Here is a 22,563-nt window from a genome sequence, read left to right on the forward strand (position 1 = left end):
TCTTAAACATCCTTAGCAATGAGATCGCCATTAATGAACTCTCTGTAGGCAGCAACGGGCCAAATGAAACCACGGAAGACGATCCGACTAGCCAAAGGAACATCGATGATGATCTCTTTCATCGCTGGTTTCTTCTCGCCACTAATAGCTCTCAAGTAGCTTCTTCCAACCCACCCGATCCATCCTGCAATGTAAAGGAACAGAATCCCTGGAGTAATGAACTCTCCCCAATGCCTCTGGTCTCCGTTCACTATCAAATGCGGTAAACCATCTGACCCGCACAACAGTCCGTACTTCCCGTAGTTGTCGAACCTAACCAAACCAAAACATTTCTCTTTAGCTATCAGATTCTTCCAAAACAATCCAAACAGTTTCATACTAACTAACACTAGAAACAAGAACAGAGGAAATTAAAAAAAGCTCTGTTTCAAGAAAGAGTACGACGAACCTGCGTTTGGTTTTCTCGATCTGAGCGTTGAGAGCAAGAGCAGGAGCACTCTCAGGAGCGTAAAGCTTGAGAGAAGATTCAAGCTTCTTGACCTGTTGCTTCTCCCTCTTAGCGAACTGTTTCGAGTCCTTGCAAGGAGTCAGACCAGAGATGTCAGCAACAGCTGGCATGGGAGCTGAGAGGAGGATGGAAGAGAGGGCGACGGCCGCGGAGAAGGCTTTCATGGATTGTGGTGTCGATTTGTCATCGGAGCAGACGAATCTTGCGGAGGATTTAGGTACGGATTGAGTGAGAGATTTGTTAGATCTCGGGTTGAGAACGAGATTCGTCGGGATCGTGAGCGACATCTGCGCTTTCGGGTTCTTTCGGATACTACTAGGAGGGGTTTGTTCTTGAGTTTAGGGGGAAGTGTGGAGAGAGGACTTATGGGGTTGTGTGGGAAGCAGAGAGATGAGATTTGGATTCTTAGAAAGAGATTAGTGGATGAAGAGGAAGATAAGAGAAGTGGTTTTGTGGTGATGATATGGCGTGATTTTATTGGTTGGAAAGTAACATGTCACTGGATAAGAGATTTTGCCGCGGATTTGTGTAATTTTGTCATTTGATCTTCAAGATCAAGATATGTGGACTACACACGACACGACTTATCTTTATTTTCAATATATATTATACCTATCAGGACATATAAATATATTATTCAACAATTAGATACATATAGGGATGTTAATATGGGTCAGCAAACCCATTTAATAAATGGGTATGTTGAACTAAAATGAGCCCATTTATACCCATTTATGGGAAAAAATTAAATGGGATTAAATGAGTTTCCCCAATTAGTCCTATTAATTATATGGGTTTTATCATAAATAAATAGGTACCCATTTAAACTCATTTATGTTGATATTTTTATTATATATTTATCATATAAATATTTTTTTTTGCCAAAATTGTAAAATCACATTTTCTCATCAAAAACAGAAAATTATATTTTTTTCAAAACTGTGTTTTTCCGCAAAATTCATAAAAATGCGTTTTTCTACCAAACCGCAAAAACGTGTTTTCCCGCCAAAAACGTGTTTTTTCGCCAAAACCGCAAAACGTGTTTTCCCGCCAAAACCGCAAAACGTGTTTTCCCGCCAAAATCGCAAAAACGTGTTTTCCCGCAAAACCACAAAACGTATTTTCCCGCCAAAACCGCAAAACGTGTTTTCCCGCCAAAACCGCAAAAACGTGTTTTCCTGCCAAAACTGCAAAAACGTGTTTTCCCGCCAAAATTGCAAAAACGTGTTTTTGCGGTTTTGGCGAGAAAACATGGTTTTGGTGGGAAAACACATTTTTGCGGTTTTAGCGGGAAAACACGTTTTTGCGGTTTTAGCGGGAAAACACGTTTTTGCGGTTTTGGAGGGAAACACGTTTTTGCGGTTTTGGCGGGAAACACGTTTTTGCAGTTTTGGCGGGAAAACACGTTTTTGCAGTTTTGGCAGGAAAACACATTTTTGCGGTTTTGGCGGGAAAACACGTTTTGGCAGGAAACACGTTTTGCGGTTTTGGCGGGAAAACCGTGTTTTCTCGCCAAAACCGCAAAAACATGTTTTCTGTCTAAAAACAAAATTGTTTTTTTATCAAAATGTTTTTTCCCAAAACCGTGTTTTCCCGCCAAAACCGTATTTTCTCACCAAAACTGAAAAATCTGAGTTTTTTTTTAATTAAAAATATTTTCACAAAAACATTTTTTCCCGCCAAAATTACAAAGGCACCAAATTACATAATAATATATTTTCACCAAAATTATATATGGGTTCAATAGGTTAAATGGGGTCATGTATGTTTAATTGGGTATGGTTAATTGGGTTTCAAATATATATGGGTTTAAATGGGTTTATATTTAAATGGGGTGGGATTAAATGAGATGGGTTTAAATGGGGTGGGTTTATCCATTTTAACATCCCTAGATACATATAATATCAAATACAAATACAAATACATAAATAATGTAGATGAAACAAAAAAAAGATGTGTAGTGTTTAATTATAGTTCTGAATGAGAACTTCTGATTTACATTCACACTGCAAACTTGAAGGTGTAATTGGACAACCATAAAATCCGATGAGCTAGTCATATAGTTCATCCTTTAACTTTTATGGGGTAAATTCTATACACGTTTGTAAAAATGAAGGACCAAAATTAAAGACTGAAAGTATTTTTCAATTACTATAGTTATTTTATTTTTAATGTACCAAAAGAAAAGAAAACGAAAAAATAGGTTGAATTCAGACTAGTAGTAAATAAAGATTGGGCCTTTAATACCCACAAAAGCCTTTTAACAAGAATGGAGATTCAGGTATCCCACATCGGAGACTAAAAGAGTTTGACAGTTGAAACGTCAATATAAATGCACTACACTCTCCTCATTATCAAATCACGCAGCCATGTGGTGAGCACAAAGCGAACTATTCTTTCGCCTTTTACTAAAGAATACCGTGTGCTCTCCACGCTTAAGTGGCATACGCCTATTTTTGGAGGGTTCTGCCTTGCGGTAGACCCAACATTATTTAGTCTGAATTTTCTCTATTCTCTCAAAAATGAGAGCTATCACTTCTAACTTAGTACTGGTGCACTAACTAAGTAGTTATAACTAAGGAGTTATTCTCTCAGTAACTTAGAGACCTACTTCTCAGTGCAGATGTTTTCATCTCAATCTTTACCAAACTCGTTACTATGAAACTTGAAAGCAATTATCTCAAGATTTACATACCGGTTTCTGCTTAATGGTAAAACCAGAGACCTTCACCAATGAAGAGAAAACGCTTCTGAACATCCTCTCTAGTGACACCAGTCACTTCTAGACAAGGCTCAGCTGCTTTTAGACTGAAGACAACCTAACTTTATCTTTCTGTACTTGTTAGCTTTGATTATCCACTTCACACTTATTGAAGAAAATTACTCAGATACAGATATAAACAATTCAATCTATAACACAATCCTTCTTAGAGTACTAGAATCCTTAGCACACTTACATCAACCAATTCTAATTACAAAAAGCAATTCCCACAATCTTTCTCTTCAAGATGTTTCAAAATTTCCTACCACAATATCTCTGGTTCTAAGTCAATTCCATGTTACAAGTAAAACATATTAAGAAATCTGCATAACCTTCTTCTTCTACTTCCAGAATTCGAAATCACATTATCACAATTCATGTTTATTTTTCTTTTTTCTGGTAAACATATCACAAGTCAGGTTAACCAGTGAACTGTAAAAACATGAAGTTCTCATAGAGAAATTGAAAGGTTTCTTATAAAATTCATGTTCAAACAAATTATAAGGAACAACCATACTAGGCTTTCTTTATTATTTACATCAATCAAAGAGATAAAGGAAAAATACACAAATTACAGAAACAAAGATTACAGCAATTCACATTGGATCCAACAAAAAGCAATAGAGACGAACAATAAGAGAGAAAAGTATCAGACGTTGTGAGAGTTGTCGGGCTTGGCGTGATGAGGAGACAACGGCGGAGAGGAGGATGCGGCTATTGCACCTGGAGGTGGAGCAGGAGCTCCATACACTTGTGGATTTGTACGGATCTCACGCCGGCCGCGAGATTTTCCTAGGAAGTAGCAGCCGAATCCAAGAAGAAGACAAAAGAAAATTAGAGGAAGAGATATGATCACCACCAAACCCATCTTGAGATCTTAGCTACAAATCTTTTTGTTTTCTGATTGTTTTTGTCTCTTGAACTCTTGGTATTGCTTTGATTCTACTTCTTCTAGATGTATTTATATGTGGGAAGCTCTGGAAGGATCTGATTCTGTCCGCAACGTTTATGTCTTGTAAAGCTTAACGTTTAGATCTCAACGGTCATTTTTTTGTGGTCCCTATAATATGTTTTCTCCCTTTCTTCTATAGTGTTTTGTTTAATTTTGTAATTTGTACGATTAATTTTCTTTCACTGAAAAGGAAAGGATTATTCATGAGCAGCTTTGAACTTAAGATTAACAAAATAAATCCCAAGTAAATACATGCTTTATTATGTTGTGATATTATTAGATAATCAACTTAGGATCATCCTATAAATTACTCCCTCTATTTCATATTTAACTGTCATTTTAAGATTTTTCACACCGATTAAGAAAATTATTAAATTTTCTATTTTACCCTTTATTAATATATTATATATTTTTTCTATTGGTTAATATATTAAATTGGTAGGGATAAAATTAGAAAATTTACCAAACATTTATATTGGAAATACAAAATGACACTTATTTTGTAACAAAATTTTCAGCCTAAAATGACACTTAATATGAAACAGAAGGAGTATAGTTTAAGAGAACTATACAAAGAACAAAGATTGACACATCATAATGCCACATTTAATATTTATTTATATTTAGATTAATACAATTAAAAAATTAATATATTAACTCTCTGTAGTGTTATTTATAAAAAACAATTAACAATTAGCGTCCACCGTGGAGTTCGAACCACGACCACAAAGTTAAGAGCTATCAATTATTGATCAAGTGATCACTTGAACCCAAGACCCATTTGGACGAAACATCTGAAATTTGGTTAGGCGCCAAGTGTTAGATCAAGTGATCGACCTTTATAGAACAAATATTAAATGGGACGAAACAAAGGACTTTTTATTGAGTTTGACAATGATTGGTATGGTAAGGTTACAATAATGTCACTAAATGTCGATCGACTGGTTACAAAACTGTATACACACTAATACAACTTAAGCACTTAGAATTAGAATCAGATAATCTCATGATTCCTACTCCAGTTCACTCCTTCTTCTCGCTTGCTCGGGGCCCTCCCTATTTATAGCTGATAGGAAGTATCACCTTCTTATCTCGGGATCGATGTAGTACCGCTTTATTGCTTTGGTGACAGTCGTTTGTATTCCGGTCATTGTCTAAATGGGCCGAGCTCCCTAACGAGCCTTCTAGGCGTGTTGTCGGTCCAACTCGCTTTATTTGGTCGGTCAACCCTTATAGAAACCCCATTGACTATTTGCTAGATGGGCTGAGTGAGGGTCTATTAAAGTGGGGTGAAACCTATATCCAACAATTAATTGTTGATCAAGTGATCACCTTTATAAAACAAATACTAAATGGGACAAACGAAAGACTTTTTATTGAGTTTGTCAAGGATTGGTAAGGTTACAATGATGTCACTAAATGCCGATCAGCCGGTTACAAAAATGTATACTCACTAATACAACTTAAGCACTTAGTATTTAGAATCAGATAATCTCCTGACTTATACTCCAGTTCACTCCTTCTTATCTGCTTGCTCGGGGACCTCTCTATTTATAGCTGATGGGACGTATCACCTCCTTATCTCGGAATCGATGTGGTACCGCTTCATTGCTTTGGTTGTGGTCGTTTGTATACGGGTCATTTTCTAATGGCCGAGCGCACTAACGGGCCTTCTAGGCGTGCTGTCGGTCCAACTCGCTTAATTTGGTTGGTCAACCCTTCTAGAAACCATGTTGACTATTTGCAAGATGGGATGAGTGGGAGCCTGTTTAGGTGGGGTAAAACCCATATCCAACAATCGTCCCCCCTTTAGTTCGTTGAGATCGGCTTTGACCCGAGCCGACAAGCTAATTTGGATACTTCGCTCAGCTCATCTCAAAACGTCGTTTTAGGTTTTTCCACCTTCACGGGGTGGAAACCAAAGCGTCACACCTCTCAGTGTTGTTTTTCTTGGAAAAAAGATGGTCCGCGACACATAATATAGCTGAATACATGGTCACACATCCCAACTTTAAAAATATATTGCAAACTACACCAAGTAAATGTATTGCATGGTCACATATACCAACTATATGATGACATGGCTTAAAATCACAATAATTTTATTTCGGTACACCGTTTGTCAGAATCTAGCATTGACCAGGTTTCACTGCCATTGACCGATGTTGACCAACAAAATTTTATTTTATTTTCTTTTATTATAGTATTAGAAACAAGAAAATAAAACTGTTTTATAGAATAATTTATGGCCTTTTAATAATTAACAAAATATATTTATTCATTATAAAGATACATTTTATATTTGTTAATGCAATCAATCTTATAATAGTTTTTTCTTCAATTGCAAAACTTAACTATAAATAAATTAAAAATCAATAATAAAATTTTCAGATATTAAAACTTTTATTTTACCATATATGTATGAGTAAATGACTTTTATTTCAGTATTTCTAATGATTTTGATATAATTTGGGTTTGATTCTAACAAGTTCAAATAATGAATATTTTTTTTTGTATTTAAATAAATTGAAGAAAAAGTTGTTGTTATTTGGTTAATAATGTATAATAACTTAATAAGTAATTTCCATATTTTTTTATTGTAACATGAATTTTCCGGTTTTGGTTAAGTTTCAATATCTTAACAAACTGTTAATGATTTTTATTTTCAGTTTTATAGAAGTTTTGAAATTTTTTTAAAAAACTAACTATTATAAGATCAAATGAATCAATTATATATAATATATCTTTATATTGGATAGAAATATGTTTTTTTAGCCATAAATGATTCAATAAAACAATTAATTATTTTTGTTTCTAATATTATTTTTATTGTCAATGCCGGTCAAACCTAGTCAACGCCGAATTATGAGAAACGGTGTACCAGAATAAAATAATCGTGATATTGAGCACATGCCTAGTCAGTCAAACCTAGTCGGACTGCGGTTACACAACTTTCGGTTCATACTATTCGCAACGTGGTTGGCCTTAAGCATCTTGCCGATCAGTGCGGCGTCGAACTGATGGCTTACTTTCTTGAGGTGGTGACGCATTTCACTAATGTGTCGATTAACTATGGCTGATCTCCAGTGAGGCCTCATCAACTCTAGCATAGAAATATTTGTTGTCCCAAGAATGAGTTTTCGATGGTGGATGATAGAAATATTCCTTCTTTCACTATACAGCCGGGTTTTAACGGCGTGTACCACACGCTAGTTTGGTTCCCGAGTTTAAGCTGATGGTATCCACCATCGAAAACTCATTGCTATCCACCATCGAAAACTCATTCTTGGGCCAACAAATATTTATATGCTAGAGTTGATGAGGTCTCGGTGGAGATCAGCCATAGTTAATCGACACATTAGTGAAACAGGTCACCACCACAGGAAAGTGAGCCGTTCAGTTGTATTAGTGAGTGAGTATACAATTTTGTAACCGGCCGATCGACATTTAGTGATTTTACTGTAATCTTACCAATCCTTGACAAACTCAATAAAAAGTCCTTTCTTTCCTCCCATTAAATATGTTCTATAAAGGTTGATCACTTGATCAACACATTGTTTATTTTCCTCCTTAACAAAGAGACACAAAATTAACTCCTAATATTTTGAAAAAAAATTGTAAGCAACTCAAACAATCATGCATTTATCAAGGTTTTTTGAAAAAAAAAAAATAGAGCTAGCTTGTGTCTCTTTGTTGGGAAGAAAATAACAATCTCAAAATGAAAAAAATCATAAATCACATATAATGGGGGACTCCATTCTATGAAGTGAATGTGGCATCTTTTAAAGATAATTGTGAACACGTTCACGGACGGCAGTCGCAGAGGTCACAAACATGCTTGAGAGCATGGTCAAGGAAGAGGAAGATTAATAATTATACAATACATATAGCAAATAAAAGAGCATAAAGAAAGTAACTGTTACAGGTGCATGTGGGAATGTGGGAATGTGGGATGGAAGGTCCCGTCATGTGCTAGTCGCGTTATGAATGTATTATAGAATCAAACTCGGGATCATTGATATAAGATGAGATGTGAGGAATGTAAAACACTATGTGCAAAAAAGGAATCATCCCTATTTATAAAAGATAAACACAAAACGTAACTACTACAAAATTAAGTTACTGATGTTACTCGGGAAATTAAAGTATAAGTTAACTTGCAACTGATGTTACTCGTGGTGTGGACATTCACAGGATTTGTAACCACTAATCAAATTCGTTGTAAATTAAATTTCGTTAATAGTTTTTGCTAAAATATGTTACTACTTTGTTGTATTACCAAGGGACTCGTTATACAACATAACACAAGCAACCAGCAATCTAAATCGGTCTGGTCCGATCGCATATCTAGTTGTTTATCTAACGACCTACGAGCCTCTTTCTTGAAATAAAAAAAGATATTCATCATAAAGAGCTAAATCCAAAAATAAGTAGTGATTCGATACTGAACAGATTATTGGCAATCTAATCCAAACCCACTAAAAACAGCAATTAGTCTTTATCAGCACCATATCCAAATCTAACAAGCCATTACGAGAAACTAAAACATAAAAGAAAAAAGGTATCTTCAAAAGAGATTACTTCTCAGAGAAGACCAAGACCACCCCTAAGAGCAAGAACCAGATGAAGAACAGAGCCTCCTTCAATCGCATAGTCTTTCGCCGTTTTGTCATCAGCCAACTGTTTTCCAGCATAGATCAGCCTGCACAAAAAAAAATCCATAACATCTTCTTATAAGCATCCAACCAAAATACAAAGTTACAACCAAACTTATATGTAACATCCTAGACAGGCAAAGAGTATATAGAATCAGTACTAAACAAAGAACACCTCTCAACTATATCACAACCGAGACAAGAACAAACATAAGAGCTACAAAGAGCTGGAGAACTCAAAACTTTGAAACTAAAAACCTAATAATACCTTTGTTGAACAGGAGGGATGCCTTCTTTCTCCTCAACACGTTCCTTGATACGATCAATAGTATCGGTAGGTTCGATATCAATCTCAATCTCTTTACCAGTAAGAGTCTTGACCTTAATCATAGTACCACCCCTAAGCCTCAACACCAAGTGAAGAGTCGACTCTTTCTGGATGTTGTAGTCAGCTAACGTTCGACCATCTTCAAGTTGTTTACCAGCAAAGATCAACCTCTGTTGATCAGGTGGTATCCCCTCTTTGTCCTGTTTTTATAATCAACAACAACAAAAATTCACATCCAAATTAGAACAACACCATAACCTAATCTTCCAATTCGTAACTTAGATCTGCTCAACAATCTCAGATAACCTAAGATTCGGAGAAGAGAAAACCTAAGATTATCCAGCTAAAATCGAGAATTCGAGAGTCCAAAACACTAAGAGGATGTGGAAATCGAAGAGGGAGGAAGAGATTAACCTGGATCTTGGCTTTGACATTGTCGATGGTGTCGCTGCTCTCGACCTCTAGGGTTATGGTTTTCCCGGTTAAGGTTTTGACGAAGATCTGCATCTTTTTTTTCTTTTTTTTTTTCTTCCTTCAATATTTTTGCGTCTTTGGATTTATATATATTGTATAAATATAAATTTTTGGGATATAGTTTTGAAGGATTTGGAATAAATCGTTTTTTTTTTTTTTGGGAGGATTTATATTGGAATAATTCTTATCGAGAAGAGATTTTTTTATAATTTATATGCGTTTGGACTACGCTATTCACTTTTTTAATTTTTTTTTTATGCCAACTTTAGAATATTTAACTTTTTCTCCATTTTTGTTATAGCTTTGTTTTAATTAGAAAAGGAATAACGAGAATGAATGACCTATGAAGTATGTTAAATCAAAAATTTTATTGTGGCTTTGAATATATTGAGATTTTTTTTTTTGATTTTTTTTTTTAAATATCAATATGTATAGCCACATTAAAAAAAATATTGATATTTTTGGCTTAATTTTAGGATTTTTAGCTTTTTAAAGTTTAGTTTCTGAAAACTAGTTTTCCTAGCTANAAAAAAAAAAAAAAAAAAAAAAAAAAAAAAAAAAAAAAAAAACTTTAAATACAGGATGATACATTGAAATTTAAAACCAAAAAAAACTGAAACAACAATGGTTGTCATTCAATAATAGTGTGAGATTCAACCAAGATTTCCCAATATATTCCTCTCTAAATATTATGGAGCATGTTTTTAGCATGGTGGAAGACGTGGTTTGAAGCAAAAACCTTGGAAAGACTATGATCAAAGATAAAGCAACAAGTTGTTTGTTACGTTTCCTTCAACATGTCACAGTTGGTAACCTGAAATGTCAAACGGATGAATCTTAGAAGCTCGACAACATCTCCATCGGACTTGAATTAATGGATTTGCCTCTCTAGCTGACGTTTTCTTTTTGTAGACGCAAAAAGAATTCCCATCCCTTCTTGTGGAGTTGGAGCCTTGGAGGAGCCTTGTTTGGACCATAAGAGTAAGAGCCATCCCAGTCGCATACCAAAATTTAAACACATCGCTCTAGTCTCTCTAACCACTTTCTCCCAACCACTAATAAAACCCTCCACACCATCTTTACTCAAATGTGTTCACATCACTTATACAACCCATGTGTTTTATCACCATCATATGTTTTCAACTATAGATTTCAAACATTAAATGTATATATATATATATATATATATATATTTTTGATAACCATATGATGTTTGTCTATAGTCAGTGTCTTAATCTAGGTGAATTAGATTGATATGACTACGACCTCAGGAAACAATGGTCTTTCATTTCTTGTTTATGTAACACAAAGAGGTCTTTCAATGGCCCAATGGATCAGGTATTTTTAAACCCAACCCAAACACTCTTTTTCCCAATTCTCTTTGTTTTAAAACCTCATGACGATTTTGTTCTTTTTTTATTTGTTTATTTGTTTGTATACATAGTGATAGTTCTTTCAAATCACTTAATTAGGATTTTCTTTTGATAATATTATTTGATTTTACTGATATTGTATGTGAGCTTTTCTAAAGTTGGTCTATTCAATTGAAATCAATTATTTAATACATTATCAAACTACACCCACAGGCCACAGTCCCACAACAAGATGCAACGAAAAAAACAAAAATAAGTTACACACACGTAGCTTGTAATAATGCATGTATAAGAGAACTTAGAAATAGGTGGTTCTTAACTTCTTATCCATAATTTGTATGTCTACATCTTTGATTTGTTAAATACTATATTAGTAACGTGGCTTGCTCTCGTTTCCTTCAAATTGGTGAGTCTCTCAACGTTGTAGCATCACCACTGGTCAGTGTTGGTATGCTTCGACAATCGACCATTTCCATGAAATCAAGCAGCGCGATAGGTTAAACAACTGTCAACTGATCACTATAAATAATAAATCTCATCAAACTTAAAAATATGAATGGATTCCTCTTTCTATCAATCAAGCTAACATGTATAAAATCTTATTTCTTTCAGATACGAAATTTCTAAGAAAAAAATTGATTATATTTGTGGTGATTCCACCATATTTCCAGAACCAAACAAATAAATAAAAATAACGACAAGATGACACTTTTCCACCAGAAAAACGGGAAAACAAAGAAAAAAAAAGTTTCCGTATACAAAAAGAAAAGAATAAATATCACCAAAAAAAAAACCAATTACATCAGCAAAAAATCCGGTTTACTCATTCTTGGCAAAACATGAACCGAAACCGGTTCAAGCCCTTGAGGAACCTCAACATTCCAAATCATCGCCGGCTCCGCCACAATATCCACCACAACAATCTTCCCATCAACGGTAACAACACAAAGCTTCCCGGAAACCGCCGTAACTTGCGTAGCTCCTTTAAGCAACTCCTCCCCACCTTCAGCCACCACAACTTCACTCCACTCTCTCGTCTCTTCATCGTATTTTCTCACTGTCCCTCTCCTCTCATCCACCGAATAAAGAATCTCTTCTTCCATCGCAGCCACCGGACCTCTCCATCCAGCTACCATCTCCTCCGGCATAGCTTCCCATTCATCTCTAACGACGTTATAAATAGCTCCTTCTTTAATCGCATCTCCTTTTACGTTCACCATTAAAAGCTTTCTTTTGTATCCAACGGCATCTATAGCTTCTCGACTAAACCGTAAATCTCTCATATCTCTCAATTTCTCCCAATTAAACCGCCGGTTATTGCGGTTTTGATCGGTTAGATCTAATTTCTCGGTAGCTTTAGCAACGGACGATGAGAACTGCGAACTTATCCCGCTCGCGATGTAGATAGCTCCGTCGCAAGCTCCGGTAGCGCACCACCGTCTCGGAGATCCGATTTGAGGACCTGAGCTCCATGATGATGAAACTGGATCAAAAATCAACGGGTGAGAGATCGCCGGAGAGAGCTGTTGGTTACTTCCGGCGATGAGAATGAGTTTTCCGGCGGCGGAGACGCATTGAATCGGTAGATTAAATGAGATAAAAGACGGATGACGGTAAAGAATCCGGTGAAGAGGCGGGTCGGGTGGAGGAGGAGGAAGCGGATCCCATTTCGAAGAAACCGGGTCGAAACACATAAACCGAACAGACGGGTTAACCCGACCCGGATCCAAGGTCGAGTCGACGAAAAGCGCGTAGAGAGACGGAAACGGAGGAAATTCCGGCGAGTAAAGGAGACGGCGCCACCGTGTACATACGGCGGAGAGTAGCGACGGACGGCGGACGAGAGAAAGACAGATCTCTGAGATGTGATCGGGAAGTCCTTCGATCAAAGCGGAGTCTTCGTTACCGGTGATTGTTTTTCTTCGTTTCGCCGGCGGTGATTCTGCGGCGGCGGTAGCCATTGAACACGGCGGTTTCAGATTTTTTTTTGAATTATTATTTTTCATTTATATTTTGGTTTGGTTTGTTTATAAATTGGGGAAGATAAAGGAGGCGTGAAGCTGTAATGAATGAGAGGGAAAAGTAGTAGTCATGTGTAAGAGAGAGCCATATATCAAAAAAAATCGAAAAGGCCAAAGTTGGAAAGTGTTAACATCTCTATCATTAATACGTAAAGCTAACTCATATAGTAATAAAATTTATACATATATAGCATCATTATATGATTATATTAATCAAGTGGGTATTAATTTAATTTAATTTAATTTGGTCAGGGAGTTTGGCTACCTAAAATCGTACATTATTACATTTTCTTTATTTTCAGCCATGCAAATCTATATTTATATACTTTTGTTCTATGTTTTTATATAGTTATATTTTCTAACTATTAATTTCAATGTGCATCTCATTCAATTTTTTTAATCCAAATTTCAAATAGGTCTACACTTAAAACGTGATTTTTGTTTTGTTTGTTTTAAAACCTTGTCCCGTTTCTATATTCGGATGAAACAGTTTTTTAGAGTTTATTTTCCCAACATATTCTTTTTATTTTATTTTTTTTATCCAAAATTTTGAGTGTTAAACACCAAATTTTTGGCATAATTAATTAGTCAATAATTTTTTAAAAAAATTTTTGAGTAGTTTGGAATAAACATGTTTTGAAAATGGTTGTTAATTTTGATTTTTTTCAACTCTTCAGTCTTTACAATATATGAATTTGCTGAATTATTGAATTAATTCAAATATATATAATAACGATTATTTGAATAAATTTCCAATAATCATATTTGTGTATAAAAGACCCATGTTAGTATTATATATGTGTACGCATATTATTGAATAATTTTGTAATCATTTACTGATAATTATGATAAGGTCCAAAACTTCCCTTTAAGAGAAACTTCTATTATTCATTTTTCTATGGAAGATAAAAAAAAAAAGAAAAAAAGGAAAAAAAAAGCGACAGAGACATCCGTATGGTGTCGTTTGGTTCCGTTTGGGTAGTCATGTGTGTGATCCAGATTCAGCATTCTTTCCCCAATCTTCTCAATAATGAATATGCTTTGGGTTTTAATGTACATCAATCCTTTCTTTCTCCTGAACGATAAAATTGGAGTAGTTTCATATGTGATGCTAATTATTAATTATTCCATATGTTTAAAATATATTTTCAAGTCTTTTTCTCATATAAGTTTTGTACTTAACATAAATTAATATAATTTTTTACAAACAAAAACTATATCTAAAGCTATGTTGCATGGAAACTCTTTTTGAGGTATGTTTCCTGTTTCCGAAACGTTTCAGAAATAGAAACTCGTGGAAACATAGAAACAAGTCATGAAAACACGATTCATAAAAATCTTAGTTTGGAAACATGATGGAAACTCCGTTTCTATTTTGGAAACACGATGAAAAATCCGTTTCCGTTTTGGAATCATGAAAAAATATTTTTTTTAGCTTAGAAACTTAATAAATAAATATTTTGAAATATATATTCATGGTACATATAAATATATAATATTATTAGTGTTTTAATTCAACAATTTAATATTTATGTTTTGAATTTGTGTTGTTTCAAATATTACTTTTGATATAGATTTTATGTTTGGTATTTTATTATGTATATACAAATATATATATACACATACGTTTCCAAAACGTTTCCATTTCTTAATTTTAGAAAAACACGTTTCACGTTTCCGAAACGTTTCGTTTCCGTATATCCGTTTCCGTTTTCATGCAACCTAGCTCTAAAGCAAGAAAGTGTTTCAATCTACAAATATTGTATTTGGTTTTAGCTCAAAAACACTTAATTAAGATAGTAGTCAATTTCTAGTGTGCAGTGGGGAAGTAACTTAAACAAGTAGAATATAGTTGAAGAATTGAAAAAGGATACCATGTAATTAACAAGTTAATGTTCATGCATAAATTTCAATTGTATACACTTTTGTTTTGATATTTCCGAAGATCAATTATTTAAGAATATATATATTTGTATCACATGTGATGGTCAAGGCCGGTCCCGGAGGTCTTTTTGACATTAAATCATAACGATTTCGAAAGAGAGATTAAATAGGTTAAAGAAGGTGCCAAAGTTTATTGTAAAGATGGAAACTAAATAAATGTTATGCTTTTAAAAAGTGCATAAAACATGTTTCCCTTGTAAACATAAACACAATCAGTTTAGCAGTTTTGCTTGAGAAAACAGATGATCTACTTCATCTATGATGTTAGTAGTGAATACTGAATAGTTTGGGCTAGTTTTCACATGTTTCTCGTAATTCAGGTAAATTTGATTAATAAACAAAAATCTACGTTAGATGTAGCCAGCCATGTATACAATTGAATAAAACTGGATACAATTCTTTTCTTTTCTTTAATACTATAAAAATAAATGTGAATATATGCAATAAATGTGGGGTTTGTGGTAGCGGCCACCGGGCACGTGAACGAACATACCCGTGGTTTGCGTGAATATTCCGGCGAGAGAACTTCTCAATAATAAGTGTGATGTTTTTTATTTCTTTTTCTTTGGGTGAAGAGTTAAATTTTGAGCTTATATATATAAAAAAAAATATTTTCGGTGACTACTTAAAGGCTAGCTTTTTTGGTAAGACTTGCAAAACCTGACATCACATTTTCCAGCTTAATTTTTTTTCCAGCTTAAATTCAGATTGAGAACCAGGAATTCATCTCCTTGTAGAATATTACAATGTATGTGCACCAAAGCTTTTCACACTGACATTAATATTTTAATGTGTGTTGAATTGGTGTTTTATCATTTCTGTTCAACTGTGAGTTGTAGATATCAAATGAGTTAACTGATTAAACAATCATAAATGAAGAAGAAGAAAAATACTCCAATAAAATTTTTAAATGCTAAAACAAATACTTAAAATTACTAACAAAATACTCTTTTTAAATGAAGAATGTGATTATATGACTTTTCAAACGTGATATTGATCACTCGTCAAAACATAATATATTGGAGTATTATACTCCACTATAAAGTATATATATAGGTGGGAGGTGTCATAATTAGACGAATGATATAAACTACACTTGTAAATAAACCTTTAAGTTTGTCCAAAAAATATTGATTTGACCAATTTATTGTACATACACATGTGAATATGTAATATAAACATTTATAGTTATCTATAACTATATGAATGAGGGAGGGCTCTCTAACTCTAATCATTCTTTTCTCCGAGCAGAGCAATTGCAAAGGAACAAACTTGGGTTCATTAAGCTTTGGAAAACGTTTCGGATTTTGTTTTCTATTTTCATGAGCTTGCCTTCACATCCCTAATTATTTTTAGATCAGCTAGGATTTCGCATTTTGCGTTCGCCGTACGAATCTGTCTCCTCTTGTATTTGTTTTTTTTTTTGTTTTGAAAAGGGGTTTAAAAAGCATTTATTCCTATGACCTAACACATTACCCTCTTTGACTCCACTTTGTTCATAACGGGTTTTTTTGGATTTCTAGGATCCTTACATTGCTAGCCGAAAAATTAAGGATTATTATGGGAGGCAAACATTCAGACTTCGAGTAGTTGGGTTTGTACTACTTTGTTGGCAATTAACTGTACTATGGCCCTAAAAGTTGCGTGTCACGTCCTCACTACTTATTAGTTAGTTTGATCGATAGTGTTTAGTACTTTTTCTTATTGTTGGGTTTGATCGCTAAATAATACTAGGAACTAAATCACATCTGCCGCAGACTAATAAATGATTATTATCCTCTCATTTTGCGATTTTTCTTTTCGAGATGGAGAGTTGAGAGTCTTGAGACTGATAATGTATTTATAACATTTTTACTGGGAAACATATAGTGTGGTTTGGTTACCACTTTTGTTATCATGTTCAAGTTATGTCATATGTAGTTCGTCAAAAGAATAATTATATGACCATTATATTACCTAGAATCTTGGACGATGGAATGATATACGCGTAATTAGATAGATTTTGTGGTCCTCCCCATTGACATTAGAATGTCACGCTGCCCAAATCCGCTGACCAATTGGTTTGATAAATTATTAATGAAAATCATGTAATATAATTTGGTTAATAATTATAGTACATATTTCCGATAGGGTTTGAGAGAACAGACGATTGTGGAACTACGATGTGTATAAATACAGCAAGCAATACATGCATGTTAAATACATGCATGCATTTGGATCGGATGCATCGTCTCCATTATATATAGTATATTTTTTTATATATATGAACAAACAAGTTTTCTGGTGAAGTCTGTAAAGCATTTAATGTAGAAAGCTGCTCCTTGCATGGGACAGCACGCATTTATTAAAATAAGATTATTATTATTATTGCTAGTTGAAAAATACTCATACTCCTCCTAAATTGATTAAAAAAAGTTTGGTGTCAGTGACAAAGACAAAAGAGTGTCGTCGTCTCTTCTTATTTATGATCATCCAATCTAGTGGCTCTAAATTAAAATGCTTCTCTGTCGTCGCCTCTTCTCTTTTTGCCCTTAACTAATTTCTCTTCTTTTCAGAAAATAACAATAATTTGTATTTTTTGTTTTTTAGGTAGATATTTTAACAAGACAAACTTTTTTAATCAGAAAGGAATCCAAAACTACTACTACACATGTACATAAGAATCAGTCTAGTTATTAATGGGTCAACTAAAACACATTTCAAAGCTCTAGATATAAAATAAAAAGTAAGCTAACTGTTTCAGAGATGTTATTGATCATATAATGAAATGATTGGATTTACATATGACTTATGCATATCATCTTTGATAGAACTCAAAGTCTACGTACATAAAACTAAAATAAAATTAAAAAACAAGGTCTACGTACAACGTACGTGTTGACTAGAAAAGAAAGGTCTAAAACCGTGTCGAAAGTAATCGAGTATAGAGTTTTTTTTGTTAGTTAAAGGCTTGAAGCATATACATTTCTTTCTTTGATCAAAAGTATAATACGAGTGTATACTTGAGATAAGTTTATATTCTTTTATGTTTACAATCGAGTTTTGATGCTGGAATTATAAGTCCATTTTTGTTGGAATGGCTAAAATTTTAGCCTCTATAAAAACAATTAAACACGCATGAACAACAAACAAAAGCTAATCTTATATAAATCATCACAGCTTTTGTTTTTGTGTATCAATAATTTTTAACAACCGTACGTATTGAAAATATATATTACCCCATTATATAAAATCAATTGTTACGTACTGCGCTGTGTAAGTCGTGTACTCGTGTTTGTATTCAAAGGGAGTGAGTGGAGGAGAGATAGAGATGAATACCTACCTACATGCATGTACGCCATGTATAGTGATATGACGTCCAAATCGAATCGTGAAAGCGAAGAAACTCTTAGGCTGACTGGTGTAGTACTGTAGACTAGTAGTTAGAGTGTAAAAAATAAAATATAGTATGAATTATATGTTTCGTTTCTTTTTTTTTTTCAAAAATGGAAGAGCAAGAGAGGTCCTACCGGGAGTCGAACCCAGGTCGCTGGATTCAAAGTCCAGAGTGCTAACCACTACACCATAGAACCTCGACATTTGACTGTGTGAAAAACGTAAATATCAGGGTTAGATATATTGTATATACATTATAATACATGCAAGTGGATCGTGTTTTAATGGGATCGCGTTTAGACAGAAAACCTTTAGTGTATATATACAATATCTATTTAAAAGTGGATCGTGTTTTTGGGATAGTACTTGCCTTCGAATGGATATGTTATAGTAATTATGCAAGCACGTGTTTGGTCAAATCTATACGAATAAGAGAATCTGTGAGCAAACCTTCGCTGTTAGTTCAACTTTCAACTGGTCTAAAGGATATGTTTCGATTTTGGGATTTAAATGAGTGATGACACAAGCGATGACGAAATTAGCAAAAAGGTAGTTTTGTCGTTTGGTGAGCTTTTAATCGAGAGGTAGGGGAAGGGGATTGATTAGTGGGATCCGGTATGGCTCGCAGATTTTGTTCGGTCCCGACATGTTTTAATTACAAAAAACTAGTATAATATACTCCCTCTGTCTCACAAAGATTGAAGTTTTAGAGAATTTTCTTTGTCCCAACAAGATTGATGTTTTGAATATTTTTAATAAATTTTTGTTTTAATGATTACTGATGATGTAGAGTGTATGAAGTGTAAAAGTGGGAAGATGGGAAAGTGAAAAAGTATGAGAAAAATAAATCATATATTCTCTCTGTCTTAATATGTGTGTAAAATCCTAAACTTCAATCTTTGTGAGACAGAGGGAGTATATTTTTGATAAAAAAAAACTATAATATATATAGACAGTGGCGGAGGCAGCTCAGAGTCATAAGGGTCAATTGACCCTGGTGAATTTATAAAATTAGGTGAAATATTAGGAAAAAAATCAAATTGACCCTGATAAAATAGCACAAATGACCCCCATAAAAATTTTAATAACACAATTGACCCTTTAAAAAAAAATTTGACCCTGGTAAACTGAATTCCTAGCTCCGCCACTATATATAGAGAAATTTACCTAGAATAATACATAAAAATTGTCTAATTATTAAAATAATACGTTTGAAAATATTTTTACTAAGGTGCTCATTAGTTCTCTTGCTAGCTCCCGCAAACGCTGCATTTGTGTTTGTTAGCGGTTGGGGCCAATCACACAAATCGCTCTGTACCGCTCCCAATCGCTCTCAACAGCTTCCAACATCTGAATTTCAAAAGCTGCGGTTGCGGGCAATTGCGGTTGATTTTTTTTTAAAACAAAAAACAAATTAAAAATACAAAAATATTTTTTTCTTATATCTTCAACCTAACCATAGTACCTATTAACATTAAGGATGAGAAATAATGAAATACAAATACGATTGAAGAGACTAGAAAATAAACAATTACAATCAAATAAGATTCTAACTAACAAAAACCCAAAAAGCATGATGTAAAACTATTGGCACACTGCACATAAGTTCAAAAAAAGCTAAATAAATATGACATTTCATCAGAAGTTTGGGAAAATAATAGTATTAGTGAAAATATTAAAACAAATCACCAATGACTCTTCTCAACTCTTATATAATTAATTTATCTTGGTCTTGTAATTCAATGTGAGGAACTTATTGAGTTTATGAGATTTAGCAGAGAAGATCTATAATCTAAAGCATATATTTTGTCATTTATCACATTACTTGATACAATGTTGGATGAAAAGCCAAATACATAAAGTAATAAATGTTTCAATAAGAAATTTATTTGTTTTTTGAATAATTATTTTAGTATTTTTAATGATTTTTAATTATAAATCAAGTTTAATAAAGTTTTTAGTGTTTTGAAACATTTATATTATTATATATTACATTTATTATGTTTTAACCGCTATTGCAACTGTTGGTCAACCAGTCGTAAAATTCCCGCAAACGCACCCATTTTAAAACGCTAAACCAGCCATTCAAAATGCTTAATAACGCTTGAAACCGCAATCGTCCGCTTCCGCAATCTCTACGCTGTGTTTGAACTAGTCAGACCCTAAGACAATACATAAAAGTTTCCACATTACTTATTACTCAATTCAAGTATGTTTATTTATAGTACTAGGTTTTTACCCGCGGGACACCGCGGAACTAAATTAAAAATTATTGTATTTTAAATAATAATTTTTAATTTATTTAGTTTTCAAATTCTCAAATAATTAACTTTTATCTAATTAATTTATAATTTTGTTTATATTGTTTTTTTATCCTTCTTACGTTTTATACAGTTTATAACCTAATTACATTAAATTTGTTATTAGATCGAATATAAAATTTTAACACTTAGTTTTGTATTCTGTAATTAAAAGGAGGTAATATATGCCTATATGGTATGTTAGTGTATATTTTTATGTGTATAATTTTTTTTTTGTAATATTAAGAATGTGTTGTAGTATGTGTGTAATATTTTGTAGATTATATACTATATAATTTATAAGTTAATTTTACAAACTATAACTACAAATCTATAGTATATAAAATAAACTAATAGTTTTAGTATTAGTTCTATAATCCAAACCCTTCTTGCTAGGCGGATCACGCAACATATTCATAGATTTTTAATCCACAAAAACTCATCATAAGAAACCTGTGAAAGTAATATATAGTATGTGAGGCTAAAAGTCACTTTTTATCAAATCAATTTTTCAAATTTTTAAAGAACAATACCTCTTCACTCACCTATTTATAAAATAAGGAAATAAAATCTGTATACATTTACAATTATGTTTTTTACCTTTTAAAACACTTAGTTTCTATAAAAAAATCAAATATAAGTAGAATTAATTTGTTTATTAAATTAATTATTTAATACCAATAGTATGCATGTAAATAAGTATGAACTTCAGGATTTATTTCATAAATGTCTCCAAAAATGTATATATAGATATGCTATTTATAATAAAAAAAATTAATTAAAAAATCAACAGTAAATCTAAAGAAATCGCAGTATGTTTTTTTACAGATCTAGAGGTGAATCAAAATTTGTTCTTGTTTTGTCTTAAGTTATCTAAGTTTTACTAAAGAGATTTTGATATTACTTTTGGTTTTGGGATTCATATCTCTAGCAAAATTAAGTTCGGTTACCAAGAAAGTGAGCCAAAACAATGGTTAGACCGCTAATGGTTATGAGAGAACTTCATACCCTGCACAGGTACCAGAGGGAGATCCAACCGAAGCAATTCTGTTGGGCGGATTTGATAAAGACTCTGAAACATGGTTTTCATCAGTGCAATCATATTATCCATCCAGGAATATTGTAAGGCTCATAGTTCAACAGGTTGTATCCGTTCAAATGCTTTAGTGGTAAAATTGGATGATGAAATTTACGTCTTTGGAAGTGATGATGGTTGTCGTGGCTGGACCAACACATGTATGCCCTCTCTTTTCTCTCTCTTTTTTTTTTTTTTTTCTCTCAAAATGTGTTAACTATTAGTGCATTAGACCCTGTATAAGGCTCATTATATAAACTTTTTAGATTATCTTAACAAACATCCAAAACGAAATATGGTTAGCAAAAGCATCCTCCTGTGATTTTCAGCAAATTAAATCCTTCTTTTATGTTTTTTCCCCCAATCTTGACACTAAAATGTGAAGATAACAAGAAAGAGATTATTGGAACTCTTTCTCTCGTACTTAAACAGCACAACTGAAAGGTTTGATCCTAGAGAGCACTCCTGGATGAATATTGCATCGATGAAGTCAAGAAGAGGCTGACATTCTTTGCACTTCATGCTCTAGTTCATCACTGACCTCACTCACTCCTCTTCTTTCTTTAAAAATCATAAAAAATAGTAATATAGAACATCAATATTTTCTCATTTATACATGCGTGAATCCATGGGAAATGGATCAAGACCAGCTTCAACCATGGTTCCAAATTTGGAAGTTTTATTTATTTTTATAATTGAAAAAAAATACAAAACTAAAATTGTAATTCCAAAACTTTAGAGTTGGTTCCAAAACCTCTACATTTAGAATTAACTCAATTTTTTTGTTAGATATTTTG

At 33.3% G+C, this 22,563-nt stretch overlaps 4 protein-coding genes and 1 non-coding gene across 5 annotated transcripts; all 5 read right to left on the reverse strand.

Annotated features, from left to right (window-relative positions):
• LOC104757790 (photosystem I reaction center subunit III, chloroplastic) lies at window positions 3–950 on the reverse strand. The gene is made up of 2 exons (XM_010480581.1): window positions 449–950; window positions 3–312 (listed from the first exon to the last, which is right to left on the reverse strand). The coding sequence occupies exons 1-2, from the start codon at window positions 793–795 to the stop codon at window positions 3–5; spliced, it is 657 nt and encodes a 218-aa protein (XP_010478883.1). The 5' UTR covers window positions 796–950.
• Window positions 3,724–4,224, reverse strand: LOC109130048. The gene has a single exon (XM_019239261.1). It carries the CDS (start codon window positions 4,135–4,137, stop codon window positions 3,919–3,921), a length of 219 nt encoding a protein of 72 aa, XP_019094806.1. The 5' UTR covers window positions 4,138–4,224; the 3' UTR covers window positions 3,724–3,918.
• LOC104757792 (ubiquitin-NEDD8-like protein RUB2) lies at window positions 8,610–9,795 on the reverse strand. Its single transcript, XM_010480582.1, has 3 exons — window positions 9,619–9,795; window positions 9,145–9,404; window positions 8,610–8,923 (listed from the first exon to the last, which is right to left on the reverse strand). The coding sequence occupies exons 1-3, from the start codon at window positions 9,709–9,711 to the stop codon at window positions 8,806–8,808; spliced, it is 471 nt and encodes a 156-aa protein (XP_010478884.1). The 5' UTR covers window positions 9,712–9,795; the 3' UTR covers window positions 8,610–8,805.
• On the reverse strand, window positions 11,676–13,189 carry LOC104757793 (F-box/kelch-repeat protein SKIP25-like). The gene has a single exon (XM_010480583.1). The coding sequence runs from the start codon at window positions 13,055–13,057 to the stop codon at window positions 11,849–11,851; it is 1,209 nt and encodes a 402-aa protein (XP_010478885.1). The 5' UTR covers window positions 13,058–13,189; the 3' UTR covers window positions 11,676–11,848.
• On the reverse strand, window positions 18,517–18,588 carry TRNAQ-UUG. Its single transcript has one exon. It is a non-coding gene; the product is annotated as a tRNA-Gln (tRNA).

Source organism: Camelina sativa, chromosome 17 (assembly GCF_000633955.1).
Source record: "Camelina sativa cultivar DH55 chromosome 17, Cs, whole genome shotgun sequence".
NCBI classification, from domain to species: domain Eukaryota; kingdom Viridiplantae; phylum Streptophyta; class Magnoliopsida; order Brassicales; family Brassicaceae; genus Camelina; species Camelina sativa.

Bases quoted from the DNA above. Each gene is read 5' to 3' on its own strand.
- LOC104757790 (XM_010480581.1), bottom strand. From the start codon at position 795: ATGTCGCTCACGATCCCGACGAATCTCGTTCTCAACCCGAGATCTAAC. The intron at 313-448 runs GTTCGTCGTACT...TGGTTTGGTTAG, and splicing joins ATCGAGAAAACCAAACGCAG to GTTCGACAACTACGGGAAGT.
- LOC109130048 (XM_019239261.1), bottom strand. From the start codon at position 4,137: ATGGGTTTGGTGGTGATCATATCTCTTCCTCTAATTTTCTTTTGTCTT.
- LOC104757792 (XM_010480582.1), bottom strand. From the start codon at position 9,711: ATGCAGATCTTCGTCAAAACCTTAACCGGGAAAACCATAACCCTAGAG. The intron at 9,405-9,618 runs GTTAATCTCTTC...TTATAAAAACAG, and splicing joins ATGTCAAAGCCAAGATCCAG to GACAAAGAGGGGATACCACC. The intron at 8,924-9,144 runs GTATTATTAGGT...TTTTTTGTGCAG, and splicing joins ATCCCTCCTGTTCAACAAAG to GCTGATCTATGCTGGAAAAC.
- LOC104757793 (XM_010480583.1), bottom strand. From the start codon at position 13,057: ATGAAAAATAATAATTCAAAAAAAAATCTGAAACCGCCGTGTTCAATG.